Source organism: Salmo salar, chromosome ssa17 (genome assembly GCF_905237065.1).
Source record: "Salmo salar chromosome ssa17, Ssal_v3.1, whole genome shotgun sequence".
In the NCBI taxonomy this organism is placed as follows: Eukaryota; Metazoa; Chordata; class Actinopteri; order Salmoniformes; family Salmonidae; genus Salmo; species Salmo salar.
This window is the reverse complement of record NC_059458.1, coordinates 9746112-9773535: the sequence shown is the minus strand read 5'-3', so window position 1 is coordinate 9773535 and position 27424 is coordinate 9746112. Positions and strand designations below refer to the sequence as shown.

The window sequence follows — 27424 nt, the reverse complement described above, 5'->3', positions numbered from 1 at the left end:
GTAGGTTTATTTGAACAGTGAGAGACAGAATAACAACAAAAAAATCCTGAAAAACGCATGTCAAAAATGTTATAAATTGATTTGCATTTTAATGAGGGAAATAAGTATTTGGGATGACAACATTTTGGAAAACAGTTTAATATCTGTTTATCAAAGATAGGTGGCTATAATGAGAACATTGGCTGGCATCCTTACCTTTTTTTAACAAAAGCTAAATTAGTGCTGTATTTACATCTCTCCTAAATGAACCTTTGTGAATGGCTGTATTAATCATTTCCAGCAATAGCAATTGATTCCAAAATGTTAAATAGACCTTGGGTGGAATAGGTCCCATCCAGGTCATTTGCCTTTATTCATGCTATCCAATGCCATTTTGAGTTCATTAAGAGAGATTTGGTCTCCCAGCGAGGTGGCTTCCTCTGAGAGAAGAGGAGTTCTTAATTATTTTAAAAAGGACTTAGTCTGGCTTGGTTGTGTGGATTTACAATCAGAAGTGTACAGTTCTTGATAGAAGCGGGAGAATCTTTAATTGATTCATTTGGATTCTGATAGTAATTCCCCTGTTTCAGATTCAATAGTTGCTATATCAGCTAATTGATCATTACTGTGTAGCTTGTTGGCCAGTAAACGACTGGGACGATTACCATGGAAGTAATGGTCCAGTCTAATTCGATGGATGGCAAATTCTGCTCTCTGTCTTATCAATAAATTAAGTTCTATCTTCACTTGGGAAAGAGTAATCGCTATCTGGTCTAAAAAGAGTGTTTGTTGAGAACGCTCTAACACAGTTAAAACCCCCCTAAAGTCAATTTCCGCGGTCCCGAAAAATTCTAATTAGCATAGTCAAAGAATCCCCATAATAATCTGTTAGTTTTTTTGCATTGGAATGCGTCTCAATCCACCGCATCCGCCGATGTCGCACTTCTGCATCTGCAGAGCTAGAGTGGTGTTTGTCAGACCATGAGACACCCTGAAAATTGTCTTCTCACGAAAACGTCGGTGTCAGCCGAACTATTCTGAACAGAATGGTGTTGTTCGTTTTGCTCTACGACCCCCACAAGCGTCTTGGGACTTGTCTGAAGTTGGTACAGCCGATCTGCCAACTTCTGTCTGTAACGTCCGAACAGTTTGGGCTACACACCTCTGTGGAAAGGTGAGTCTCTCACGAACATGTACACGTCGGCTGTTTTGCTCTAGGATGCCCTCAAGCCTCACATATCTCACATATCTCATCTGAAGGTACCAGTTTGAAATATTAACGCAACATGCTGACTGCAGGAATGTACATCAGAGCTGTTGCCAGAGAATGTAATGTTATTTTCTCTACCATAATTTGGGTAGAGAATTTGGCAGTACGTCTAACCGGCCTCACAACCGCAGACTACGTGTAACCAGGCCAGCCCAGGAGCTTCACCTGCAGGATCGTCTGAGACCAGCCACCCGGACAGCTGATGAAACTGTGGGTTTGCACAACTGAAAAATGTATCCACAAACTGTCATAAACCATCTCGGGGAAGCTTATCTGCGTGCTCGTCGTCCTCACCAGGGTCTTGACCTGACTGCAGTTCGGTATCGTAACCAACTTCAGTGGGCAGATGCTCACCTTCGATGGCCGCTGGCATGCTGGATAAATCCTGGTTTCAACTGTACCGAGCAGATGGCAGACGTATGGCGTTGTGTGGGTGAGCGGTTTGCTGATGTCAACGTTGTGAGCAGAGTGCCTCATGGTGACGGTGGGGTTATGGTTGGGCAAGCATAAGCTACAGACAGCAAACACAATTGCGTTTCATCTATGGCAATTTGAATGCACAGGGATACCGTGACGAGATCCTGAGGCCCATTGTTGTGACATTCATCCGCCTCATGTTTCTGCATGATAATGCACGGCCCCATGTCGCAAGGATCTGTACACAATTCCTGGAAACTGAAAATGTCCCAGTTCTTCCATGGTCTCAACAGACATGTCACCCATTGAGCACGTTTGGGATGCTCTGGATTGATGTGTACGACAGCGTGTTTCGTTTCCCAACAATATCCAGTAACTTGGCACAGCCATTTGAAGAAGAGTGGGACAACATTCCACAGACCACAATCAACAGCCTGGTCAACTCTATGTGAACGAGACGCATGAGGCAAATGGTGGTCACACCAGATACTGACTGGTTTTCTGATCCACGTCTACTACTTGTGTCATGCTGCAGGAGGCAAATGGTGGTCACACCAGATAATCACTGGTTTTCTGATCCACGTCTACTACTTGTGTCATGTGTCATGCTGCAGGAGGCAAATGGTGGTCACACCAGATACTGACTGGTTTTCTGATCCACGTCTACTACTTGTGTCATGTGTCATGCTGCAGGAGGCAAATGGTGGTCACACCAGATACTGACTGGTTTTCTGATCCACGTCTACTACTTGTGTCATGTGTCATGCTGCAGGAGGCAAATGGTGGTCACACCAGATACTGACTGGTTTTCTGATCCACGTCTACTACTTGTGTCATGTGTCATGCTGCAGGAGGCAAATGGTGGTCACACCAGATACTGACTGGTTTTCTGATCCACGTCTACTACTTGTGTCATGCTGCAGGAGGCAAATGGTGGTCACACCAGATACTGACTGGTTTTCTGATCCACGTCTACTACTTGTGTCATGCTGCAGGAGGCAAATGGTGGTCACACCAGATACTGACTGGTTTTCTGATCCACGTCTACTACTTGTGTCATGTGTCATGCTGCAGGAGGCAAATGGTGGTCACACCAGATACTGACTGGTTTTCTGATCCACGTCTACTACTTGTGTCATGTGTCATGCTGCAGGAGGCAAATGGTGGTCACACCAGATACTGACTGGTTTTCTGATCCACGTCTACTACTTGTGTCATGTGTCATGCTGCAGGAGGCAAATGGTGGTCACACCAGATACTGACTGGTTTTCTGATCCACGTCTACTACTTGTGTCATGTGTCATGCTGCAGGAGGCAAATGGTGGTCACACCAGATACTGACTGGTTTTCTGATCCACGTCTACTACTTGTGTCATGCTGCAGGAGGCAAATGGTGGTCACACCAGATACTGACTGGTTTTCTGATCCACGTCTACTACTTGTGTCATGTGTCATGCTGCAGGAGGCAAATGGTGGTCACACCAGATACTGACTGGTTTTCTGATCCACGTCTACTACTTGTGTCATGTGTCATGCTGCAGGAGGCAAATGGTGGTCACACCAGATACTGACTGGTTTTCTGATCCACGTCTACTACTTGTGTCATGTGTCATGCTGCAGGAGGCAAATGGTGGTCACACCAGATAATCACTGGTTTTCTGATCCACGTCTACTACTTGTGTCATGTGTCATGCTGCAGGAGGCAAATGGTGGTCACACCAGATACTGACTGGTTTTCTGATCCACGTCTACTACTTGTGTCATGCTGCAGGAGGCAAATGGTGTTCACACCAGATAATCACTGGTTTTCTGATCCACGTCTACTACTTGTGTCATGTGTCATGCTGCAGGAGGCAAATGGTGGTCACACCAGATACTCACTGGTTTTCTGATCCACGTCTACTACTTGTGTCATGTGTCATGCTGCAGGAGGCAAATGGTGGTCACACCAGATAATCACTGGTTTTCTGATCCACGTCTACTACTTGTGTCATGTGTCATGCTGCAGGAGGCAAATGGTGGTCACACCAGATAATCACTGGTTTTCTGATCCACGTCTACTACTTGTGTCATGTGTCATGCTGCAGGAGGCAAATGGTGGTCACACCAGATACTGACTGGTTTTCTGATCCACGTCTACGACTTGTGTCATGTGTCATGCTGCAGGAGGCAAATGGTGGTCACACCAGATACTGACTGGTTTTCTGATCCACGTCTACTACTTGTGTCATGTGTCATGCTGCAGGAGGCAAATGGTGGTCACACCAGATACTGACTGGTTTTCTGATCCACGTCTACTACTTGTGTCATGTGTCATGCTGCAGGAGGCAAATGGTGGTCACACCAGATACTGACTGGTTTTCTGATCCACGTCTACTACTTGTGTCATGTGTCATGCTGCAGGAGGCAAATGGTGGTCACACCAGATACTGACTGGTTTTCTGATCCACGTCTACTACTTGTGTCATGTGTCATGCTGCAGGAGGCAAATGGTGGTCACACCAGATACTCACTGGTTTTCTGATCCACGTCTACTACTTGTGTCATGTGTCATGCTGCAGGAGGCAAATGGTGGTCACACCAGATACTGACTGGTTTTCTGATCCACGTCTACTACTTGTGTCATGCTGCAGGAGGCAAATGGTGGTCACACCAGATAATCACTGGTTTTCTGATCCACGTCTACTACTTGTGTCATGTGTCATGCTGCAGGAGGCAAATGGTGGTCACACCAGATACTGACTGGTTTTCTGATCCACGTCTACTACTTGTGTCATGTGTCATGCTGCAGGAGGTAAATGGTGGTCACACCAGATACTGACTGGTTTTCTGATCCACTTCTACTACTTGTGTCATGTGTCATGCTGCAGGAGGCAAATGGTGGTCACACCAGATAATCACTGGTTTTCTTATCCACGTCTACTACTTGTGTCATGTGTCATGCTGCAGGAGGTAAATGGTGGTCACACCAGATACTGACTGGTTTTCTGATCCACGTGTATTTTTTTTTAAAGGTATCTGTGACCAACATTCTGTATTCCCAGTCATGTAAAATCCATAGATTTTGGCCTAATGATTTTTTCAATTGACTGATTGCCTTCTGTGAACTGTAAATCAGGAAAATCGTTGAAATTGGTGCATGTTGCGTTTTATGTTCAGTGTGTATATATGGGTATAGTTTAGTGGCAAAAATAAGCGATCAAATGCATGTCCCCCAAAAATGATTTCTTATATCTCTCAGATATAGGACAGACACTTCTGAACAAACTTCGTTTAGATTTTTTGGGGTACTAACTGTGGTTCCATTTAGTGAATCTGTTTTTCAATGCGTTTGTATGGGTTAATAGCAGTAATGCCAAATTCCAATGGTTTTTTTATACTTCAAGGGGTCCTAAAATTCCAAATAAAATAGCATAATTATCCTTGGTATTACCTTCTTAAAACAATTCCCATCTAGCTTAGTAGAACCCCCTCCCCCCAGTTTTTTTTATAAAACCTTTGGTGGCATCCCATAGAATCCGGGGGTCATAATGATCTGAAAATAAGTCTGCTAATTCCTAGTTATTTTGCAAAAGAAAGCCACGCATTTCAATGCATGCCAACGGACCCGGGGCAGCTTTTCTGCTGCGTTTCTGACCGTATCCAGTCAGCTTGAATGCGAGACGTTCTCCAATTGATTTTTATGACTATCACAAAATTACCCAAAATTCCATTATGTATGGATTGTCTGCTACGAAGTGCCGAGCCCAGCCCGGTGTGTGTCTTGTTTTGGCCGGCTGATTGAAGTCGACTGGCCTGGCGTCTTGGCATAGTCCAGCTGGGCCCACAAACCTTTTCTGCAGACTGTCACGTCCACTTACACTGAGCGATGACAGAGGCCTCCCTTCTCCCTCTCCTTCTCCCCAGCACTATTATTATTATGAAAAATGATTTGTACAATTATTCTTTTTTTTTTTTTTTACACAGGCCCTGTCACATGTAACAGTAACGGGAAGGTTTTGGAATAGGTATCTAACTACAGGGGGGTTGGTACCCTATTCCCTTTAGCTATTCCCTAGTGCACTAGTGCCCCCCTAGACCTCTAATCAAAAGTAGTGCACTATATAGGGAATGGGGTGCCACAGACCCTGGTCAAAAGTAGTGCACAACATCTGGAATAAGGGGCCATTTCAGACACAACCTACATCTTCCCTGCATGGAAATCGGGGGGAGAGGAGGGGGAGCGTGCAGTGCACATCCCATCCCCGCTCCTCTTGAGGAAATCTCTCTGCTGTGTTGAAAGATTTAACTGCCTGTTGTCCTAACACATCCCTTTCCCGCCTGGGCCATAGAGACTGACAGCAGCTCCCTCTCTCTCACCCACTTTTCCTCCTTCTCAGTCGGCTCGGAAGGAGGCCAGCCTCCATTATCACCACGTTGCGTGGCGGGCCATGAATTTATCCCCCAATACGTCGTCTCTCCACACGATTTACTGGCGCTCTGCAAAAGCTCTAAAATACCAGTAAGCTCCCTCGAGCAGCGTATATTAAATCACTTCCACAAACGACTTCAAGCAACAACTTAACAGGCCCGGTGGATAAGGAACCTAAAACCCTCCCCTCCACTTTCCAGAAGCGGAGAATGTTGTGTAAGTCTGGAAGAGGGATACACTTCAGAGGGGCCAAGCCCATCAAGCAAAGCCCAGAGAGTCAGGATGAGATGTTGTTTGTGTCCCAAATAGCACCCTATCCCCTATATAGTGCACTACTTTTGACCAGGGCCCATAGGACCAGCATACAGGGCACTGGCTTTTTTTTGGGGGGGGGTCACAGAAGTCCCCATTTTTCTAATTTGGACTATCCAAGTCTTACATTGTCTTCATTTTCTGATCTCCGTCATTCACCCCTCGTCAGAAAAAGGGGGAAATCCTCATCTCCAAATGTGAGTTTCCATTTCCAAAACGAGAGTGTGCCGAGGCGAAACTCTCCCAAGTGTGTGCCGTTGCCCATTTCTGACCTAATCATAGAACGTTAAGGCTCTAATCATAGAACGTTAACTCATCACCTCACATTAACTTAACAAGTGACATTTTCTTCTCTTTTATTCTGGAGATCCCCTCACATAATTGTATTGTTTTATGATGGGACAGATGTAGATACAGATAAGGGGGGAGAGAGAGGGGCACAGAAAGGATTTAAGGAATAGACAGTTGGCCGAGCCTGGGCTCAAACACCCGTGTCCATGGGGGCGCGTGTGGTCCGGAGTTGGGAGTGTTACCGCTGCGACAGACTCCAGCGCACCACTTCACATTTCTATGTGTAACTGTGTTCATTGTAAGATGGTTAACATAAGCCTCAGATTTACTCTCCACTTCTAGTCAGACGACTACTTCACTAACAAAACAAATAGCCTAATCATAGGGCTAATCATTAGGCCTATTGTCATGCTATTCACTTGTTTTCTGTACAGCATATGCATGAATCGATCAACTAATGTAGAGAAAAGTTGTTGTTGTCCTATGCAGATCTCATAGCGATAAAGTGCTGGCAATTGAATTACTAATTTAATGAACTAACTTTACCCACCTATAATCATCGTTGTGTTCCCCATTAACTGTACAGTGACAGCTTGTGTTTGTAGCTGGTTTTCCTTTGTCTGTATATAAGTGAATGAATGTGAACTAACTTGCTTCAGTACAATAATCATTGTGATTCCAGTTGAGCCATATAATGACAGTTGTATTGTGTGGTTTATTTCCCCTGCAGCCCACACGCCAGACAACAGCTTCCTGGGCTTTGTGGTGGAGCAGCACCTGAATGCCAGCGACATCCGCCACATTGACGAAGTCAAGCGGCAGAACCAGTCGCTGGTCTACGGCAAGGTGGACAACTTCTGGAAGGTACGGCGCTTCAGCTCATGTATCCCGTGTGGCTGGCGTAGCCAAGGTTTTACGTTAAACTCCGGCAGGGAACAGTGTTCAAATGAAACATTGACTCTTGGGGGTGCCTAATGTGTCTTGGTGTTGTCTGACGTCGAAATCTGATCACCCTCATACTTAAAATGTATGTATGCGCTCACTGTACTGTAAGCCGCTTTGGGGAAAAAGTATTTGCTACATAGCATTTATTATAATGTTATTTACATTGTGTACAAACTCTGCTCAGCTCTTAGTTATTTGGGAGCAGTGGTAACGTTTTGTCGTGGACAAAAATATACTTTTGTCTACATCAGCATTGAGGTTGAATGTGGTAGAGTAGTGTTCTTCAGTTGGAATTTTGAATACCATGTCATCAACTGGTGACTCTTCTTGTTTAGAACAACAAATGATACGTGACTAGTTCCCAGACATCAACACTACTACAATAGAGCCCAATGAGAAGGAAGTGCTGCTCAGTTGAGTTCAATAAGAAACTGGTCCCATTGGCTTCACAGTCCCCTCCCTTGATCACAGGGAAATGGACAACACTGTAGACGCTTTTAAGGAGACTGTAGTGACTGAAGTGACGGTGTCCACTGAGCCTTGATTTGCACAGAATGCCTTTCAAGATGAAAGCACCAGACACGCTACACCATCAATTCTTGGGAACCGGCGTATGGAATCTATTGTAACCCAGTTCCTTAACTCTTGAAAGAAAGTCACTGGAACACAGAGTTTTTGGGAGATTTAATGGAGACTAGTAGTGTTCCTTTATAAACCATATTCATGAGTTTCTGATTATATGTTGATAAATAGTAGAATTCAGCTCTACTCTCTGATTAGTTAGAATATAATCCTACTCAGACTCTGTTGTATAGAGGCATTGACGCAGGGATTATTTCATCTAAGATAAAAAGGGTTTAGAGATTGTAACTACACCAGCCACAAGCGTTTGCGTGCGATTCGCTCGTTGGCACATTACACACTGTTGGATTACTTCCTAGTCTGTACGTCTTGGTGAGACTTGACAAGGGCTGCGATGATGACAAACATTGTAAAGAAGCCGGTTGTAACATTTTAAGCCAGCCATTTTCCGGAGGTCTAACACTCAGGGAATGCATCCCAAATGGGCCCTGGCCAAAAGTAGTGCACTATAAAGGGAATAGGGTGCCATTTTGGATGCAGCCAGAGTAACTCCGGTGGAAGCAGATTCTACAAACAAAAGACCAGAGGTAATCTCAGATCTGTGGCGAACAACGCCCGGCTTTTATCATAATCAGCTGGCACAAAGTGGGCAGATGAGAGTTGTGAGATGCCAGTCATGCCACCCACAACCCAACCTGGTCATCCAGGTTAAGGGATGACGGACATATCCCTGGGGATATAGACCTGGGTTCAAATAGTATTTACTTTTCTCAGAGGTGTATTAGATTGAGCCTGGTGTATCAGATGTGCAGGGTTTGCACTTTTGGGACTATTTGATTGGTGCCATTGCGCCAGGCTAGGTCAATCAACAACAAATGCTATTTGAACTCAGGTCTGTGACCACACAAAGAAATGACCATGTCTTGCAGAACCAGCATCCACACACAACACTGATTTATCTAACACAACAGCCCTATATTAACCATGCGGTGCGGCTTGCCACACGCTCTCGCAAACCCGCATGCGGCACAGCACAGTGGGCCATTTAGTCTATCTTAAAGGGCAGAGTGCCGAACTCCCATCACTTCTCCTTGAAAAACATTAGCAGCTAATCAGACACCCCGTCGTGTTCATTACCTCCGTTTTTAATTAAACAGCTATTTCAGAGTCTGGTAATGAATAAACGTGAGGAGAAAAGGCCTCCCTCGCACTTTCCCTCCCCGAATCTGCGGGGGCTGTCTGCATTGCCATGTGACGGACTGCTGTAATGATGTCACGAGACCTGGCCGGCTATTTGCTTTTCATCAAGGAAACCAGGAAACAGCCTTTCAACTCCCTCATATCTTGCGATTGTGGTATTTACTGCTCTCTACAAGGCTAGAACATGATGAGGGGTGGGCGTGCAAAAATAAGAGGTCAGAGGTCTCACTACACAGGACATCTAGTACAAAGTGCCTTTGCGACATTTAACAACATTCCGTGACCAAACAAACGTCATTGCCTCCAATTGCTTTGTCTCTGACGGACATTTGTTTTTCACATGTAATGTCACACAGAACCCAGAAGCTCCTCACTGAGGGGAATATTCCCCGTCTCTTAATCAGTATGCAGAAGTGCACCGCTAGCCTCTCTCTTCCCCTCTCTGCAAGTGTGTGAATGGAGCCACTTGCGTCCCAAATGGCACCCTGGTCCAAAATAGTGCGCTATGTAGGGAATAGGGTGCCATTTGCGGTGCAGCAATTGTGTGGGGAGGTCTGATTTATAACGGGTACAGAATGGACGGTAATTGCTGTATCCATATAGGAGAGATTTATCGGCTTTATGAGTGGCATTAAATGTAATTAGACACAGCAGAGAGGAAGCATCTGTCGGCCGTCACTGTGTGGCCTACATACTCAAACACAACTTTCAGATCATTTCACCGGCAAACTCTAATGACAATAATCCACTATTGTTGCTGTCTGGAGTGCCTCATTGCGTATCGCTGCTCTCGTACTAACTAGTAAATGTGTTGCCTAAGAATTAAATCTCCAAATATCATATATTACTTAGGCTACACCATGGTTTTGTTTTTGAGTTAATTAATACAAAGTCATGATAGGCTGGTCAGATCCTGCATTGGAGTTATCAAGGAGCAATTTCCTTAACATCTACCTTCAGACCTACTTTTCCCTATGAACATAGGTGTCATTTGAGATGTGGGGTACTACATTATACAGCGGGTGGTTCTAATCGTAGATGCTAATTGGTTTAAACTGCGTTCCAGCAGGTGTCTATTCCACAAGTTAACACCAGCTAAGTCCATGATGTTGAAATGCCTATTTTCTGTTCCATCTCACTGTGCAATCCACTGTCTCATCAACCCAACTAGGCAGCAATCCACTGTCTCATCAACCCAACCAGGCAGCAATCCACTTTCTCATCAACCCAACCAGGCAGCAATCCACTGTCTCATCAACCCAACCAGGCAGCAATCCACTGTCTCATCAACCCAACCAGGCAGCAATCCACTGTCTCATCAGCCCAACCAGGCAGCAATCCACTGTCTCATCAGCCCAACCAGGCAGCAATCCACTGTCTCATCAGCCCAACCAGGCAGCAATCCACTGTCTCATCAGCCCAACCAGGCAGCAATCCACTGTCTCATCAACCCAACCAGGCAGCAATCCACTGTCTCATCAGCCCAACCAGGCAGCAATCCACTGTCTCATCAGCCCAACCAGGCAGCAATCCACTGTCTATATCAGCCCAACCAGGCAGCAATCCACTGTCTCATCAGCCCAACCAGGCAGCAATCCACTGTCTCATCAGCCCAACCAGGCAGCAATCCACTGTCTCATCAACCCAACCAGGCAGCAATCCACTGTCTCATCAACCCAACCAGGCAGCAATCCACTGTCTCATCAGCCCAACCAGGCAGCAATCCACTCTGTCTCATCAACCCAACCAGGCAGCAATCCACTGTCTCATCAACCCAACCAGGCAGCAATCCACTGTCTCATCAACCCAACCAGGCAGCAATCCACTGTCTCATCAGCCCAACCAGGCAGCAATCCACTGTCTATAATCAGCCCAACCAGGCAGCAATCCACTGTCTATAATCAGCCCAACCAGGCAGCAATCCACTGTCTCATCAGCCCAACCAGGCAGCAATCCACTGTCTAATCAGCCCAACCAGGCAGCAATCCACTGTCTCATCAGCCCAACCAGGCAGCAATCCACTGTCTCATCAGCCCAACCAGGCAGCAATCCACTGTCTCATCAACCCAACCAGGCAGCAATCCACTGTCTCATCAGCCCAACCAGGCAGCAATCCACTGTCTCATCAGCCCAACCAGGCAGCAATCCACTGTCTATAATCAGCCCAACCAGGCAGCAATCCACTGTCTATAATCAGCCCAACCAGGCAGCAATCCACTGTCTATAATCAGCCCAACCAGGCAGCAATCCACTGTCTCATCAGCCCAACCAGGCAGCAATCCACTGTCTCATCAACCCAACCAGGCAGCAATCCACTGTCTATAATCAGCCCAACCAGGCAGCAATCCACTGTCTCATCAGCCCAACCAGGCAGCAATCCACTGTCTCATCAACCCAACCAGGCAGCAATCCACTGTCTCATCAACCCAACCAGGCAGATATCCACTGTCTCATCAACCCAACCAGGCAGCAATCCACTGTCTCATCAACCCAACCAGGCAGCAATCCACTGTGTCTCATCAGCCCAACCAGGCAGCAATCCACTGTCTCATCAGCCCAACCAGGCAGCAATCCACTGTCTATAATCAGCCCAACCAGGCAGCAATCCACTGTCTATAATCAGCCCAACCAGGCAGCGATCCACTGTCTCATCAACCCAACCAGGCAGCAATCCACTGTCTCATCAGCCCAACCAGGCAGCAATCCACTGTCTCATTAGCCCAACCAGGCAGCAATCCACTGTCTCATCAGCCCAACCAGGCAGCAATCCACTGTCTCATCAGCCCAACCAGGCAGCAATCCACTGTCTCATCAGCCCAACCAGGCAGCAATCCACTGTCTCATCAGCCCAACCAGGCAGCAATCCACTGTCTCATCAGCCCAACCAGGCAGCAATCCACTGTCTCATCAGCCCAACCAGGCAGCAATCCACTGTCTCATCAGCCCAACCAGGCAGCAATCCACTGTCTCATCAGCCCAACCAGGCAGCAATCCACTGTCTCATCAGCCCAAACAGGCAGCAATCCACTGTCTATAATCAGCCCAACCAGGCAGCAATCCACTGTGTCTCATCAGCCCAACCAGGCAGCAATCCACTGTCTCATCAGCCCAACCAGGCAGCAATCCACTGTCTCATCAGCCCAACCAGGCAGCAATCCACTGTCTCATCAACCCAACCAGGCAGCAATCCACTGTCTCATCAGCCCAACCAGGCAGCAATCCACTGTCTATAATCAGCCCAACCAGGCAGCAATCCACTGTCTCATCAACCCAACCAGGCAGCAATCCACTGTCTCATCAACCCAACCAGGCAGCAATCCACTGTCTCATCAGCCCAACCAGGCAGCAATCCACTGTCTCATCAGCCCAACCAGGCAGCAATCCACTGTCTCATCAGCCCAACCAGGCAGCAATCCACTGTCTCATCAGCCCAACCAGGCAGCAATCCACTGTCTATAATCAGCCCAACCAGGCAGCAATCCACTGTCTCATCAGCCCAACCAGGCAGCAATCCACTGTCTCATCAACCCAACCAGGCAGCAATCCACTGTCTCATCAGCCCAACCAGGCAGCAATCCACTGTCTCATCAGCCCAACCAGGCAGCAATCCACTGTCTCATCAGCCCAACCAGGCAGCAATCCACTGTCTCATCAGCCCAACCAGGCAGCAATCCACTGTCTATAATCAGCCCAACCAGGCAGCAATCCACTGTCTCATCAGCCCAACCAGGCAGCAATCCACTGTCTCATCAACCCAACCAGGCAGCAATCCACTGTGTCTCATCAACCCAACCAGGCAGCAATCCACTGTCTCATCAGCCCAACCAGGCAGCAATCCACTGTCTCATCAGCCCAACCAGGCAGCAATCCACTGTCTCATCAGCCCAACCAGGCAGCAATCCACTGTCTCATCAGCCCAAACAGGCAGCAATCCACTGTCTCATCAGCCCAAACAGGCAGCAATCCACTGTCTCATCAGCCCAAACAGGCAGCAATCCACTGTCTCATCAGCCCAAACAGGCAGCAATCCACTGTCTCATCAACCCAACCAGGCAGCAATCCACTGTCTCATCAACCCAACCAGGCAGCAATCCACTGTCTCATCAGCCCAACCAGGCAGCAATCCACTGTCTCATCAGCCCAACCAGGCAGCAATCCACTGTCTCATCAGCCCAACCAGGCAGCAATCCACTGTCTCATCAGCCCAACCAGGCAGCAATCCACTGTCTCATCAGCCCAACCAGGCAGCAATCCACTGTCTCATCAGCCCAACCAGGCAGCAATCCACTGTCTATAATCAGCCCAACCAGGCAGCAATCCACTGTCTATAATCAGCCCAACCAGGCAGCAATCCACTGTCTATAATCAGCCCAACCAGGCAGCAATCCACTGTCTATAATCAGCCCAACCAGGCAGCAATCCACTGTCTATAATCAGCCCAACCAGGCAGCAATCCACTGTCTCTAATCAGCCCAACCAGGCAGCAATCCACTGTCTCATCAGCCCAACCAGGCAGCAATCCACTGTCTCATCAGCCCAACCAGGCAGCAATCCACTGTCTATAATCAGCCCAACCAGGCAGCAATCCACTGTCTCATCAACCCAACCAGGCAGCAATCCACTGTCTCATCAGCCCAACCAGGCAGCAATCCACTGTCTCATCAGCCCAACCAGGCAGCAATCCACTGTCTCATCAGCCCAACCAGGCAGCAATCCACTGTCTCATCAGCCCAACCAGGCAGCAATCCACTGTCTCATCAGCCCAACCAGGCAGCAATCCACTGTCTCATCAGCCCAACCAGGCAGCAATCCACTGTCTCATCAGCCCAACCAGGCAGCAATCCACTGTCTCATCAGCCCAACCAGGCAGCAATCCACTGTCTCATCAGCCCAACCAGGCAGCAATCCACTGTCTCATCAGCCCAACCAGGCAGCAATCCACTGTCTCATCAGCCCAACCAGGCAGCAATCCACTGTCTCATCAGCCCAACCAGGCAGCAATCCACTGTCTCATCAACCCAACCAGGCAGCAATCCACTGTCTAATCAGCCCAACCAGGCAGCAATCCACTGTCTCAATCAGCCCAACCAGGCAGCAATCCACTGTCTCATCAGCCCAACCAGGCAGCAATCCACTGTCTCATCAGCCCAACCAGGCAGCAATCCACTGTCTCATCAACCCAACCAGGCAGCAATCCACTGTCTCATCAGCCCAACCAGGCAGCAATCCACTGTCTCATCAGCCCAACCAGGCAGCAATCCACTGTCTCATCAGCCCAACCAGGCAGCAATCCACTGTCTCATCAACCCAACCAGGCAGCAATCCACTGTCTCATCAGCCCAACCAGGCAGCAATCCACTGTTCTCATCAGCCCAACCAGGCAGCAATCCACTGTCTCATCAGCCCAACCAGGCAGCAATCCACTGTCTCATCAACCCAACCAGGCAGCAATCCACTGTCTCATCAGCCCAACCAGGCAGCAATCCACTGTCTCATCAGCCCAACCAGGCAGCAATCCACTGTCTCATCAGCCCAACCAGGCAGCAATCCACTGTCTCATCAGCCCAACCAGGCAGCAATCCACTGTCTCATCAGCCCAACCAGGCAGCAATCCACTGTCTCATCAGCCCAACCAGGCAGCAATCCACTGTCTCATCAGCCCAACCAGGCAGCAATCCACTGTCTCATCAGCCCAACCAGGCAGCAATCCACTGTCTATAATCAGCCCAACCAGGCAGCAATCCACTGTCTATAATCAGCCCAACCAGGCAGCAATCCACTGTCTCTAATCAGCCCAACCAGGCAGCAATCCACTGTCTCATCAGCCCAACCAGGCAGCAATCCACTGTCTCATCAGCCCAACCAGGCAGCAATCCACTGTCTCATCAGCCCAACCAGGCAGCAATCCACTGTCTCATCAGCCCAACCAGGCAGCAATCCACTGTCTCATCAGCCCAACCAGGCAGCAATCCACTGTCTCATCAGCCCAACCAGGCAGCAATCCACTGTCTCATCAGCCCAACCAGGCAGCAATCCACTGTCTCATCAGCCCAACCAGGCAGCAATCCACTGTCTCATCAGCCCAACCAGGCAGCAATCCACTGTCTCATCAGCCCAACCAGGCAGCAATCCACTGTCTCATCAGCCCAACCAGGCAGCAATCCACTGTCTCATCAGCCCAACCAGGCAGCAATCCACTGTCTCATCAGCCCAACCAGGCAGCAATCCACTGTCTCATCAGCCCAACCAGGCAGCAATCCACTGTCTCATCAGCCCAACCAGGCAGCAATCCACTGTCTCATCAGCCCAACCAGGCAGCAATCCACTGTCTCATCAGCCCAACCAGGCAGCAATCCACTGTCTCATCAGCCCAACCAGGCAGCAATCCACTGTCTATTATCAGCCCAACCAGGCAGCAATCCACTGTCTATAATCAGCCCAACCAGGCAGCAATCCACTGTCTATAATCAGCCCAACCAGGCAGCAATCCACTGTCTCATCAGCCCAACCAGGCAGCAATCCACTGTGTCTCATCAGCCCAACCAGGCAGCAATCCACTGTCTCATCAACCCAACCAGGCAGCAATCCACTGTCTCATCAGCCCAACCAGGCAGCAATCCACTGTCTCATCAGCCCAACCAGGCAGCAATCCACTGTCTCATCAGCCCAACCAGGCAGCAATCCACTGTCTCATCAGCCCAACCAGGCAGCAATCCACTGTCTCATCAGCCCAACCAGGCAGCAATCCACTGTCTCATCAGCCCAACCAGGCAGCAATCCACTGTCTCATCAGCCCAACCAGGCAGCAATCCACTGTCTCATCAGCCCAACCAGGCAGCAATCCACTGTCTATAATCAGCCCAACCAGGCAGCAACCACGATCAGCAGGCAATCCACTGTCTATAATCAGCCCAACCAGGCAGCAATCCACTGTCTATAATCAGCCCAACCAGGCAGCAATCCACTGTCTATAATCAGCCCAACCAGGCAGCAATCCACTGTCTATAATCAGCCCAACCAGGCAGCAATCCACTGTCTCATCAGCCCAACCAGGCAGCAATCCACTGTCTCATCAGCCCAACCAGGCAGCAATCCACTGTCTATAATCAGCCCAACCAGGCAGCAATCCACTGTCTCATCAGCCCAACCAGGCAGCAATCCACTGTCTCATCAGCCCAACCAGGCAGCAATCCACTGTCTCATCAGCCCAACCAGGCAGCAATCCACTGTCTCATCAACCCAACCAGGCAGCAATCCACTGTCTCATCAGCCCAACCAGGCAGCAATCCACTGTCTCATCAGCCCAACCAGGCAGCAATCCACTGTCTATAATCAGCCCAACCAGGCAGCAATCCACTGTCTCATCAGCCCAACCAGGCAGCAATCCACTGTCTCATCAGCCCAACCAGGCAGCAATCCACTGTCTCATCAGCCCAACCAGGCAGCAATCCACTGTGTCTCATCAGCCCATCCAGGCAGCAATCCACTGTCTCATCAACCCAACCAGGCAGCAATCCACTGTCTCATCAGCCCAAACAGGCAGCAATCCACTGTCTCATCAACCCAACCAGGCAGCAATCCACTGTCTCATCAGCCCAACCAGGCAGCAATCCACTGTCTCATCTGCCCAACCAGGCAGCAATCCACTGTCTCATCAGCCCAACCAGGCAGCAATCCACTGTCTCATCAGCCCAACCAGGCAGCAATCCACTGTCTATAATCAGCCCAACCAGGCAGCAATCCACTGTCTCATCAACCCAACCAGGCAGCAATCCACTGTCTCATCAGCCCAACCAGGCAGCAATCCACTGTCTCATCAGCCCAACCAGGCAGCAATCCACTGTCTCATCAACCCAACCAGGCAGCAATCCACTGTCTCATCAGCCCAACCAGGCAGCAATCCACTGTCTCATCAGCCCAACCAGGCAGCAATCCACTGTCTCATCAGCCCAACCAGGCAGCAATCCACTGTCTCATCAGCCCAACCAGGCAGCAATCCACTGTCTATAATCAGCCCAACCAGGCAGCAATCCACTGTGTCTCATCAGCCCATCCAGGCAGCAATCCACTGTCTCATCAACCCATCCAGGCAGCAATCCACTGTCTCATCAACCCAACCAGGCAGCAATCCACTATCTCATCAGCCCAAACAGGCAGCAATCCACTGTCTCATCAACCCAACCAGGCAGCAATCCACTGTCTCATCAGCCCAACCAGGCAGCAATCCACTGTCTCATCTGCCCAACCAGGCAGCAATCCACTGTCTCATCAGCCCAACCAGGCAGCAATCCACTGTCTCATCAGCCCAACCAGGCAGCAATCCACTGTCTCATCAGCCCAACCAGGCAGCAATCCACTGTCTCATCAGCCCAACCAGGCAGCAATCCACTGTCTATAATCAGCCCAACCAGGCAGCAAACCACTGTCTATAATCAGCCCAACCAGGCAGCAATCCACTGTCTATAATCAGCCCAACCAGGCAGCAATCCACTGTCTCATCAGCCCAACCAGGCAGCAATCCACTGTCTCATCAGCCCAACCAGGCAGCAATCCACTGTCTCATCAGCCCAACCAGGCAGCAATCCACTGTCTCATCAGCCCAACCAGGCAGCAATCCACTGTCTCATCAGCCCAACCAGGCAGCAATCCACTGTCTCATCAGCCCAACCAGGCAGCAATCCACTGTCTCATCAACCCAACCAGGCAGCAATCCACTGTCTCATCAACCCAACCAGGCAGCAATCCACTGTCTCATCAGCCCAACCAGGCAGCAATCCACTGTCTCATCAGCCCAACCAGGCAGCAATCCACTGTCTCATCAGCCCAACCAGGCAGCAATCCACTGTCTCATCAGCCCAACCAGGCAGCAATCCACTGTCTCATCAGCCCAACCAGGCAGCAATCCACTGTCTCATCAGCCCAACCAGGCAGCAATCCACTGTCTCATCAGCCCAACCAGGCAGCAATCCACTGTCTCATCAACCCAACCAGGCAGCAATCCACTGTCTCATCAGCCCAACCAGGCAGCAATCCACTGTCTCATCAGCCCAACCAGGCAGCAATCCACTGTCTATTATCAGCGCAACCAGGCAGCAATCCACTGTCTATAATCAGCGCAACCAGGCAGCAATCCACTGTCTATAATCAGCGCAACCAGGCAGCAATCCACTGTCTCATCAGCCCAACCAGGCAGCAATCCACTGTGTCTCATCAGCCCAACCAGGCAGCAATCCACTGTCTCATCAACCCAACCAGGCAGCAATCCACTGTCTCATCAACCCAACCAGGCAGCAATCCACTGTGTCTCATCAGCCCATCCAGGCAGCAATCCACTGTCTCATCAACCCAACCAGGCAGCAATCCACTGTCTCATCAGCCCAAACAGGCAGCAATCCACTGTCTCATCAGCCCAAACAGGCAGCAATCCACTGTCTCATCAACCCAACCAGGCAGCAATCCACTGTCTCATCAGCCCAACCAGGCAGCAATCCACTGTCTCATCAGCCCAACCAGGCAGCAATCCACTGTGTCTCATCAACCCAACCAGGCAGCAATCCACTGTGTCTCATCAGCCCAACCAGGCAGCGATCCACTGTCTCATCAGCCCAACCAGGCAGCGATCCACTGTCTCATCAGCCCAACCAGGCAGCGATCCACTGTCTCATCAGCCCAACCAGGCAGCGATCCACTGTCTCATCAACCCAACCAGGCAGCGATCCACTGTCTCATCAACCCAACCAGGCAGCGATCCACTGTCTCATCAGCCCAACCAGGCAGCGATCCACTGTCTCATCAGCCCAACCAGGCAGCGATCCACTGTCTCATCAGCCCAACCAGGCAGCGATCCACTGTCTCATCAGCCCAACCAGGCAGCGATCCACTGTCTCATCAGCCCAACCAGGCAGCGATCCACTGTCTCATCAGCCCAACCAGGGAATTTATAAACTTGGTCTCCACTGTAAAAAAAACCCATCTAGACATCATCTCCCCTTTCTTTGTTTTTCAACAGGGGAGATTTGTAAATACCTTGCTGCCCGTCTCTTACCTTTGCAACATGGTTTCAATATTGAAATTCAATCTCCACTGTCCCATTGAGAATTAACGTGTAAGGACATGACAAACCGTTTCATGAAACCACAAATCAGCCAAGTTTGTATGGATATATATACAAAGAAATGTCAGTAGGTCAAAAAAATGAAATGGTCCTGCTGAATGGTGAATTCATCTCCTAGTGTCTGCTGGAAAGCAGACTGGTCTAGGTTTTCCTCTAGGATTTTGCCTATGCTTAGGTCCATTCCGTTTCTTTTTTATCCTGAAAAACTCCCCACCCAGTCCTTAACAATTACAAGCATGCCCCTAACATGATGCAGCCACCACTATGCTTGAAAATATAGAGAGTGGTACTGAGTAATGTGTTGTATTGGATTTGCACCAAACATAACACTTTTTATTCAGGACAAAAAGTGAGTTGCTTTGGCACATTCTTTGCAGTATTACTTTAGTGCCTTGTTGCCAACAGGATCCATGTTTTGATATATTTGTATTCTGTACAAATAATTTTTCACTCAGTTCGGTTAGTATTGTGTAGTAGCTACAATGATGTTGATCCATCCTCAGTTTTCTCATATCACAGCCATTAAACCATTGGCCTCGTTGTGAAATCCTCTCCGGGAACTGAGTTAGGAAGGACACCTGTATATTTGTAGTGACTCGGTGTATTGATACACCATCCATTTACATTACATTTACATTTAAGTCATTTAGCAGACGCTCTTATCCAGAGCGACTTACAAAATGGTGCATTCACTTTATGATATCCAGTGGAACAACCACTTTACAATAGTGCATCTAAATATTTTAAGGGGGGGGGGTTAGAAGGATTACTTTATCCTATCCTAGGTATTCCTTAAAGAGGTGGGGTTTCAGGTGTCTCCGGAAGGTGGTGATTGACTCCGCTGTCCTGGCCTCGTGAGGGAGCTTGTTCCACCATTGGGGTGCCAGAGCAGCGAACAGTTTTGACTGGGCTGAGCGGGAACTGTGCTTCCTCAGAGGTAGGGGGGCCAGCAGGCCAGTGGTGGATGAACGCAGTGCCCTTGTTTGGGTGTAGGGCCTGATCAGAGCCTGAAGGTATGGAGGTGCCGTTCCCTTCACAGCTCCGTAGGCAATCACCATGGTCTTGTAGCGGATGCGAGCTTCAACTGGAAGCCAGTGGAGAGAGCGGAGGAGCGGGGTGACGTGAGAGAACTTGGGAAGGTTGAACACCAGACGGGCTGCGGCGTTCTGGATGAGTTGTAGGGGTTTAATGGCACAGGCAGGGAGCCCAGCCAACAGCGAGTTGCAGTAATCCAGACGGGAGATGACAAGTGCCTGGATTAGGACCTGCGCCGCTTCCTGTGTGAGGCAGGGTCGTACTCTGCGAATGTTGTGGAGCATGAACCTACAGGATCGGGTCACCGCCTTGATGTTAGTGGAGAACGACAGGGTGTTGTCCAGGATCACGCCAAGGTTCTTAGCACTCTGGGAGGAGGACACAAGGGAGTTGTCAACCGTGATGGCGAGATCATGGAACGGGCAGTCCTTCCCCGGGAGGAAGAGCAGCTCCGTCTTGCCGAGGTTCAGCTTGAGCTGGTGATCCGTCATCCACACTGATATGTCTGACAGACATGCAGAGATGCGATTCGCCGCCTGGTTATCAGAAGGGGGAAAGGAGAAGATTAATTGTGTGTCGTCTGCATAGCAATGATAGGAGAGACCATGTGAGGATATGACAGAGCCAAGTGACTTGGTGTATAGCGAGAATAGGAGAGGGCCTAGAACAGAGCCCATCCAAAGTGTGATTATTAACTTCACCATGCTGAAAGGGATATTCAATGTCTGCTTTTTTTTATTTTTAACCATCTACCAACGGGTGCTCTTTGTGAGGCATTGTAAAACCTCCCTGGTCTTTGTGGTTGAATCTGTGTTTGAAATTCACTGCTCGACTGAGGGACCTTACAATTATCTGTATGTGTGGGCTACAGAGATGAGGTAGTCATTCAAAAATCATGTTAAACACTATTATTGCACACAGTGAGTCCATGCAACTTATTATGTGACTTGTTAAGCAAATCTTTACTCCTGAACTTATTTAGGCTTGCCATTACAAAGGGGTTGAATACTTGTACACTCAGGAGAGCTTTTCATTTCTAATTAATTTGTTTAGAATATATTGGCACGGTTTGCCGGCCCTCGACTTTATCTTGGGCCTAACAACACTCGTGCCAATATATCCTCCCAAACACCGGATTCTCTGGCATGATCAGTTAAATATCTTACTCCTGAAGTGCACAACGGCAGTAGGTAGCACATGGGATACTGATGCCTTAGGCTGCTGGCTCACTCCCTTTACATTGTCCCAGTCAGCCATGGAATACGAAGCAGCAACCCTCAGGTTAATAGCCCTAAACAACACCACCAAGAGCTGCAGTGAAAACTGGTTTAATCTACCAGGTCGCCTACGTCTCGAACAGTCAGACATGTTTGAAGTGGGAGAGGGAAGGTGATAATCGAGCAGCCAAAAAGCAGGCCTCTCAAGGAGCCGCTACCATGGCAACTGGCTCGAGCCGAGCGCACTCACCGAGGCAGAATGAAGGGTAACTGTTGGCTGCAGCTCTGCGCACTCTGAAACGGCAGTTGTTTGAGTCTTGTTGTTGTGAGCTTAGGTGGTTGAGGTTGAGGCTGTGTGAGTAATTGAATACACGAGAGAGTGCAAACCGTATATTCTGAACAAAAATATAAACGCAACATGCAACAATTTCACGATTTTACTGAGTTACAGTTCATATACGTAAGGAAATGTAAATTGAAATAAATTCATTAGCCCCTAATCTATGGATTTCACAGGACTGGGCATGGGCGCAGCCATGGGTGGGCCTGGGAAGGCATAGGCCAACACACTAGGGAGACGGACCCAGTTTTTCCCCACAAAATGGCTTTCTACAGACAGAAATACTCCTCAGTTTCATCAGTTGTCCTGGTGCCTGGTCTCAGATGATCCCACAGGTGAAGAAGACGGATTTGGCGGTCCTAGGCTGACATGGTCAGCGGTTTTTAGTCCGGTTGGGTTTACTGCCAAATTCTTTAAAATTACGTTGGAGGTGGCTTATGGTAGAGAAATGAACGTTAAATTATCTGGCAATAGCTCTGGTGGACATTCCTGCAGTTATCATGCTAATTTCACGCTCCCCATGCTACACCTGTCAGATGGATGGATTACATTGGCAAATGAGAAATGCTCATTAACAGGGTTGAAACAAATTTGTGCACAAAATTTTAGCGAAATAAGCTTTTTGTGCGTATAGAACATTTCTGGGATATTTTATTTCAGCTCATGAAACATGGGACCAACACTTAACATGTTGCGTTTTATGTTTTTGTTCAGTATAGAAAGTGAGATGAGAATATAGACAGAGAGAGAGAGGGTGGGTGAGAAAAAGAGGAAGAGAGAAAGATGGAGAGGTAGGGAGGAAGAGAAGGAGAGATGGAGGGAGGGTGTGAACATGTTGATGGAGAGAGAAAGTTAGAGAGGGAGGGAGAGATATAAAATAGAAACTCCGGTCTCCCTGGCCTTAGATCAGGGGAGGTGGCCACTGGTGTTTGAAATGTTAATGCTGGCTGACAGACAGCGCCCACAGTCCCTCCAGTGCACAAAGATTCATCAATGTAATAACACTGACACATTTTTCTCACTGAGCCACTCACACACACAGACACACTAGGGCGTACAACTACTAGCGTGAGCACACGTACAACTAACACAGGCTTACAAACAAACCCACACATATTCACCCAGCTGTACAGAAAAACCCACTCATATGAATTTGTTCTTAACCGACTTGCCTAGTTAAATAAAGGTTAGATAAAAAAATAAAAAAACACATGACTCATGAATCAGGAACAAACTTACAAATGTACCAAGATACAAAATCTGGAGATTCCAAGGGCTGTGATTCTCTACCACTGAATGCTGTTCTATTTTATAGAACAGAAATAAGTTGATGCTGGATAGTGAACAATGCCTTTGTGCAAAAAAAACTCCCAGAAGTAATAAAATATTTTACATTGTTTACTATCCAGCATCAACTTCTTTTTGTTCTATAGTATTTCATCCCATGATCGAAGAGCAACTCATGGATTAACTATAAACCAAAGAAGTGCTCCTCTCCTGTGTCTCTGCTGTTCTCTTTTAATTGGATTCGGTGAAGCTCATAACCCATTACAAATGATTTAGCGTAAGGTCATATTGGCCCTGTGAGAGTACATGGGTTGTATTCACACTTGGTAGGTTCTCTCCACTGCCTGAATAATCTACCCCAGTATCCCAATATGTGCTGGTGAGCCCTGCATAACGCTAGGGCCTCGTAGGTTTAGCTCAATGGGCTAACCGTCTTGTCAAACAATACAAAACACCAAAAAGGAAAGAGGGATATCTAGTCAGTTGTACTGAATTCATTCAACTGAAATGTGTCTTCCGCATTTAACCCAACCCCAGAACACATACACATTCACACACACACACATGCTTTTCCAGGTGATTTACAATGTAATTATCGAAATGAGAGAGGAGAAGTTTTTCAATCTGCCCTCAAACCAATGTCCTGGTTTGATTATTCCCTAATACTACTCCCCATAAAGGCTAAGGAAGGCAATGAATCAGCTTCCTCCTCAAAGTTAGCCTGACATCGTGTTGTCTTCATTATCTTGGTCCTCGGGTCAGTGTCCCTCAGTTTACATTTACAGGTGGGAGGCACACAAGTGCACGCGCACACACACACACACACTCGTTTGCACACTAGCGCACACACACTTTCACACAAACAGATACATACACAGGATTTCTCTGAACAACACAGAAGGTATGAGTTACTTATAATAAACCAGCGTGTCCTCATTCCAGGAACACACTGAACTGGAATAATGTTCTTTAAGAACCTTTTATGGAGTGAGATTAGACTCTTAATTTGGTAAATATACAGTACCAGTATATTCATTTTTTCTCGTAAAAAAGCGATAATATTCCGACCGGGAAACCCTGTTTACGTTCAAAGACAGGGAAAATAAAAACATGGTGTCGCCTCGTGCACGCGCCTCAGTCTCATTGTCCTCTGATCGACCACTATCCAAATGCGGTAATGTTTTTCAGCCAGGGGCTCCAAAGACATCATTCACCGGTTTGCCGCCTTCTGAGAGCCTATGGGAGCCGTAGGAAGTGTCACGTTACAGCAGAGATCCTCAGTTTTCAATAAAGAGAGTGTAGAAGCCCAAGAAATGGTCACACAGGCCACTTCCTGTAAGGAATCTTCTCAGGTTTTTGCCTGCCATATGAGTTCTGTTATACTCACAGACACCATTCAAACAGTTTTAGAAACTTTAGGGTATTTTCTATCCAAAGCCAATAATTATATGCATATTCTAGTTTCTGGGCAGTAGTAATAACCAGATTAAATCGGGTACGTTTTTTTATCCGGCCGTGCAAATACTGCCCCCTATCCCCAACAGGTTAATGGCTGTGATAGGAGAAAACTGAGGGTGGATCAACAACATTGTAGTTACTCCACAATAGTAACCTAATTGACATAGTAAAGGAAGGAAGCCTGTACAGAATACAAATATTCCAAAACATGCATCCTGTTTGCAACAAGGCACGAAAGTAAATCTGCAAAAAAATGTGGCAAAGCAATTCACTTTTTGTTCTGAATACAAAGTGTTATGTTTGGGGAAAATCCAATTCAGCACATTACTGAGTACCACTCTCTGTATTTTCAAGCATAGTGGTGGCTGCATCATGTCGTGGGTATGCTTGTAATGATTAAGGGCTGGAGAGTTTTTCAGGATAAAAAATAAATGGAATGGAGCTAAGCACAGGCTAAAACTCCTAGAGGAAACCCAAGTTCAGTCTGCTTTCAGCAAGACAATTTACAACTGTGGAATGTGCATTTGCGCATACAAATTTGCTTGTGGATTTTGTATTTGTTGTTTACAGAATTTTCAGACTCTCTTTTCCACTGGTTTTATGATGTACAATCCACGAATGTGGCTATAGTGTCCATATTAGGACAGCCTCAGTCTAAGCAGATGACTCTCCTTTCCTCCATTTCTAGCTTTATTTCCTCCTTTCTTAGATCCCTTTCCTAATTTTCTTTCCTAGATCCCTTTCCTCCTATGATATCTCCCTTTCATTTCCTCCCCTCCTTTGCTTTTCTAGCTTTTTCTAGTGAATGATCCTGAGTGGCCGATTTACAGTTTTGACTTAAATCTGCTTGAAAATCTATATCAAGACAACCAACTTGACAGAGCTTGAAGAATTTTGATAAAAAATGATGGGCAAATATTGCACAATCCACACTCTTAGAGACTTACCCCAAAAGACTCCAAAGGTGTTTCTAACATGTATTGACTCAAGGGTGTAAATACTTATTTTATCAAGATATAGTGTTTTATTTTTCATTTTCTTTTTCTTTTTTCTTCCACTTTGACAGTATTGAGTATTTTGTGTACATCATTCACAGAACATGATAACTGAATCCATCCAAGACTATAGATCAAGACCAACTAGAAAGCATGCACACACATTTATAACACACATTGTTGGAAGAAAATAGTTAAGCTAATCAAAAATTAAGATTAATTAACCCTAAAATTAATTAATCCAAAACCGTATCAAAAACTGTAACCATCTTGAGAAAATAGGCCTACCTGTATGATATCTTGACGTATACATAGCTTATGCCTTTTTTGTGATGACCATCTTCAACCAACACTTTACATGTTTTAACTGATCGGAGTTCTCAGAAAAACAACACAGAAGGTATGAGTCACCCCGCCCCAGTCATTAATAAACCAGTTAAGCGAGTGAAAGCTATAGTGTTGCTATAAAGCAATCCAGTCCCCACACACAGACATACACAGAAGACCTGGGCTGAAATCAGGTTGAAATTGGATGGTAAGAACCAATTGTGGACATGACCCCTTTGTCCCTAGTGAAAGTTCCGCCCCTGGTTCAAATACATGTGTATTTGAAATACTTATTTTCTGTGTATTTGAGTATTTTTCAAACGTGTCCTAAGTATTTGAAAGTATTTTTGGATGATTTCCTATAAATAGCCAACTATTTAAAACTATTTTGAAATACTTGTTCAAATCCATGGAGTATTTAGATATTTGTATTTAAAAATGCACAGACCAATACATACCAATACTTTCAAAGTGTATTTCGAAATACATTCCTTCAAATACAAAAATATCCAAATACTTACTTCGAAATGTCTTTGAAAATAATTGAAATACCCAAAATAGTATTTGAAACCAGGTCTCACACACACACACACACTGCAGCCCCCATCAGGTGCCATCAGTGTTACTGTGGGTCTTTGTCACTGTCCCTCCCCGTTGGAGCCAGACTGAGCTGCAGGCCGCAGGGGAACAGCTCTGCGACTGTCTGATGTGACAGTCGGGGCTGCAGTCTGGTGCGGTGGGGAATATTACTGTACCCTCTCTCTGTGACAGCTTAGGCTAGACTCAAACATCAGAGCCCTAGCCTGTAGCCATACTACTGGCCTAAACCTCCCTCACCTTACCCTCATAGGCATGGCACTGACAATGAACAATCAGTCTGCACTGCAGTAACTTTGTGGGATTCACTGTTGTAATCATATATCATCACCACCATTTCCATTAGAGGTCGACCGATTACGATTTTTCAATGCCGATACCGATTATTGGAGGGCCAAAAAAGTCGCTGCCGATTAATCGGCCATTTTTTAAATGTATTTATTTGTAATAATGACAATTACAACAATACTGAATGAACACTTATTTTAACTTAATAAAATACATCAATAAAATCAATTTAGCCTCAAATAAATAATGAAACATGTTCAATTTGATTTAAATAATGCAAAAACAAAGTGTTGGAGAAGAAAGTAAAAGTGCAATATGTGCCATGTAAAAAAGCTAACATTTAAGTTCCTTGCTCAGAA

General features: G+C 47.1%; 1 protein-coding gene across 1 annotated transcript in view; it reads left to right on the top strand.

Moving 5' to 3' along the window:
- LOC106575089 (alpha-1,6-mannosylglycoprotein 6-beta-N-acetylglucosaminyltransferase A) overlaps positions 1-27424 on the top strand; it is a 141286-nt gene that overhangs the window by 88392 nt on the left and 25470 nt on the right. The window contains exon 11 of the mRNA XM_014151270.2: positions 7411-7544. Within this exon, the coding sequence (XP_014006745.1) occupies positions 7411-7544 (134 nt within the window). The remainder of the gene's footprint in view (positions 1-7410; positions 7545-27424) is intronic.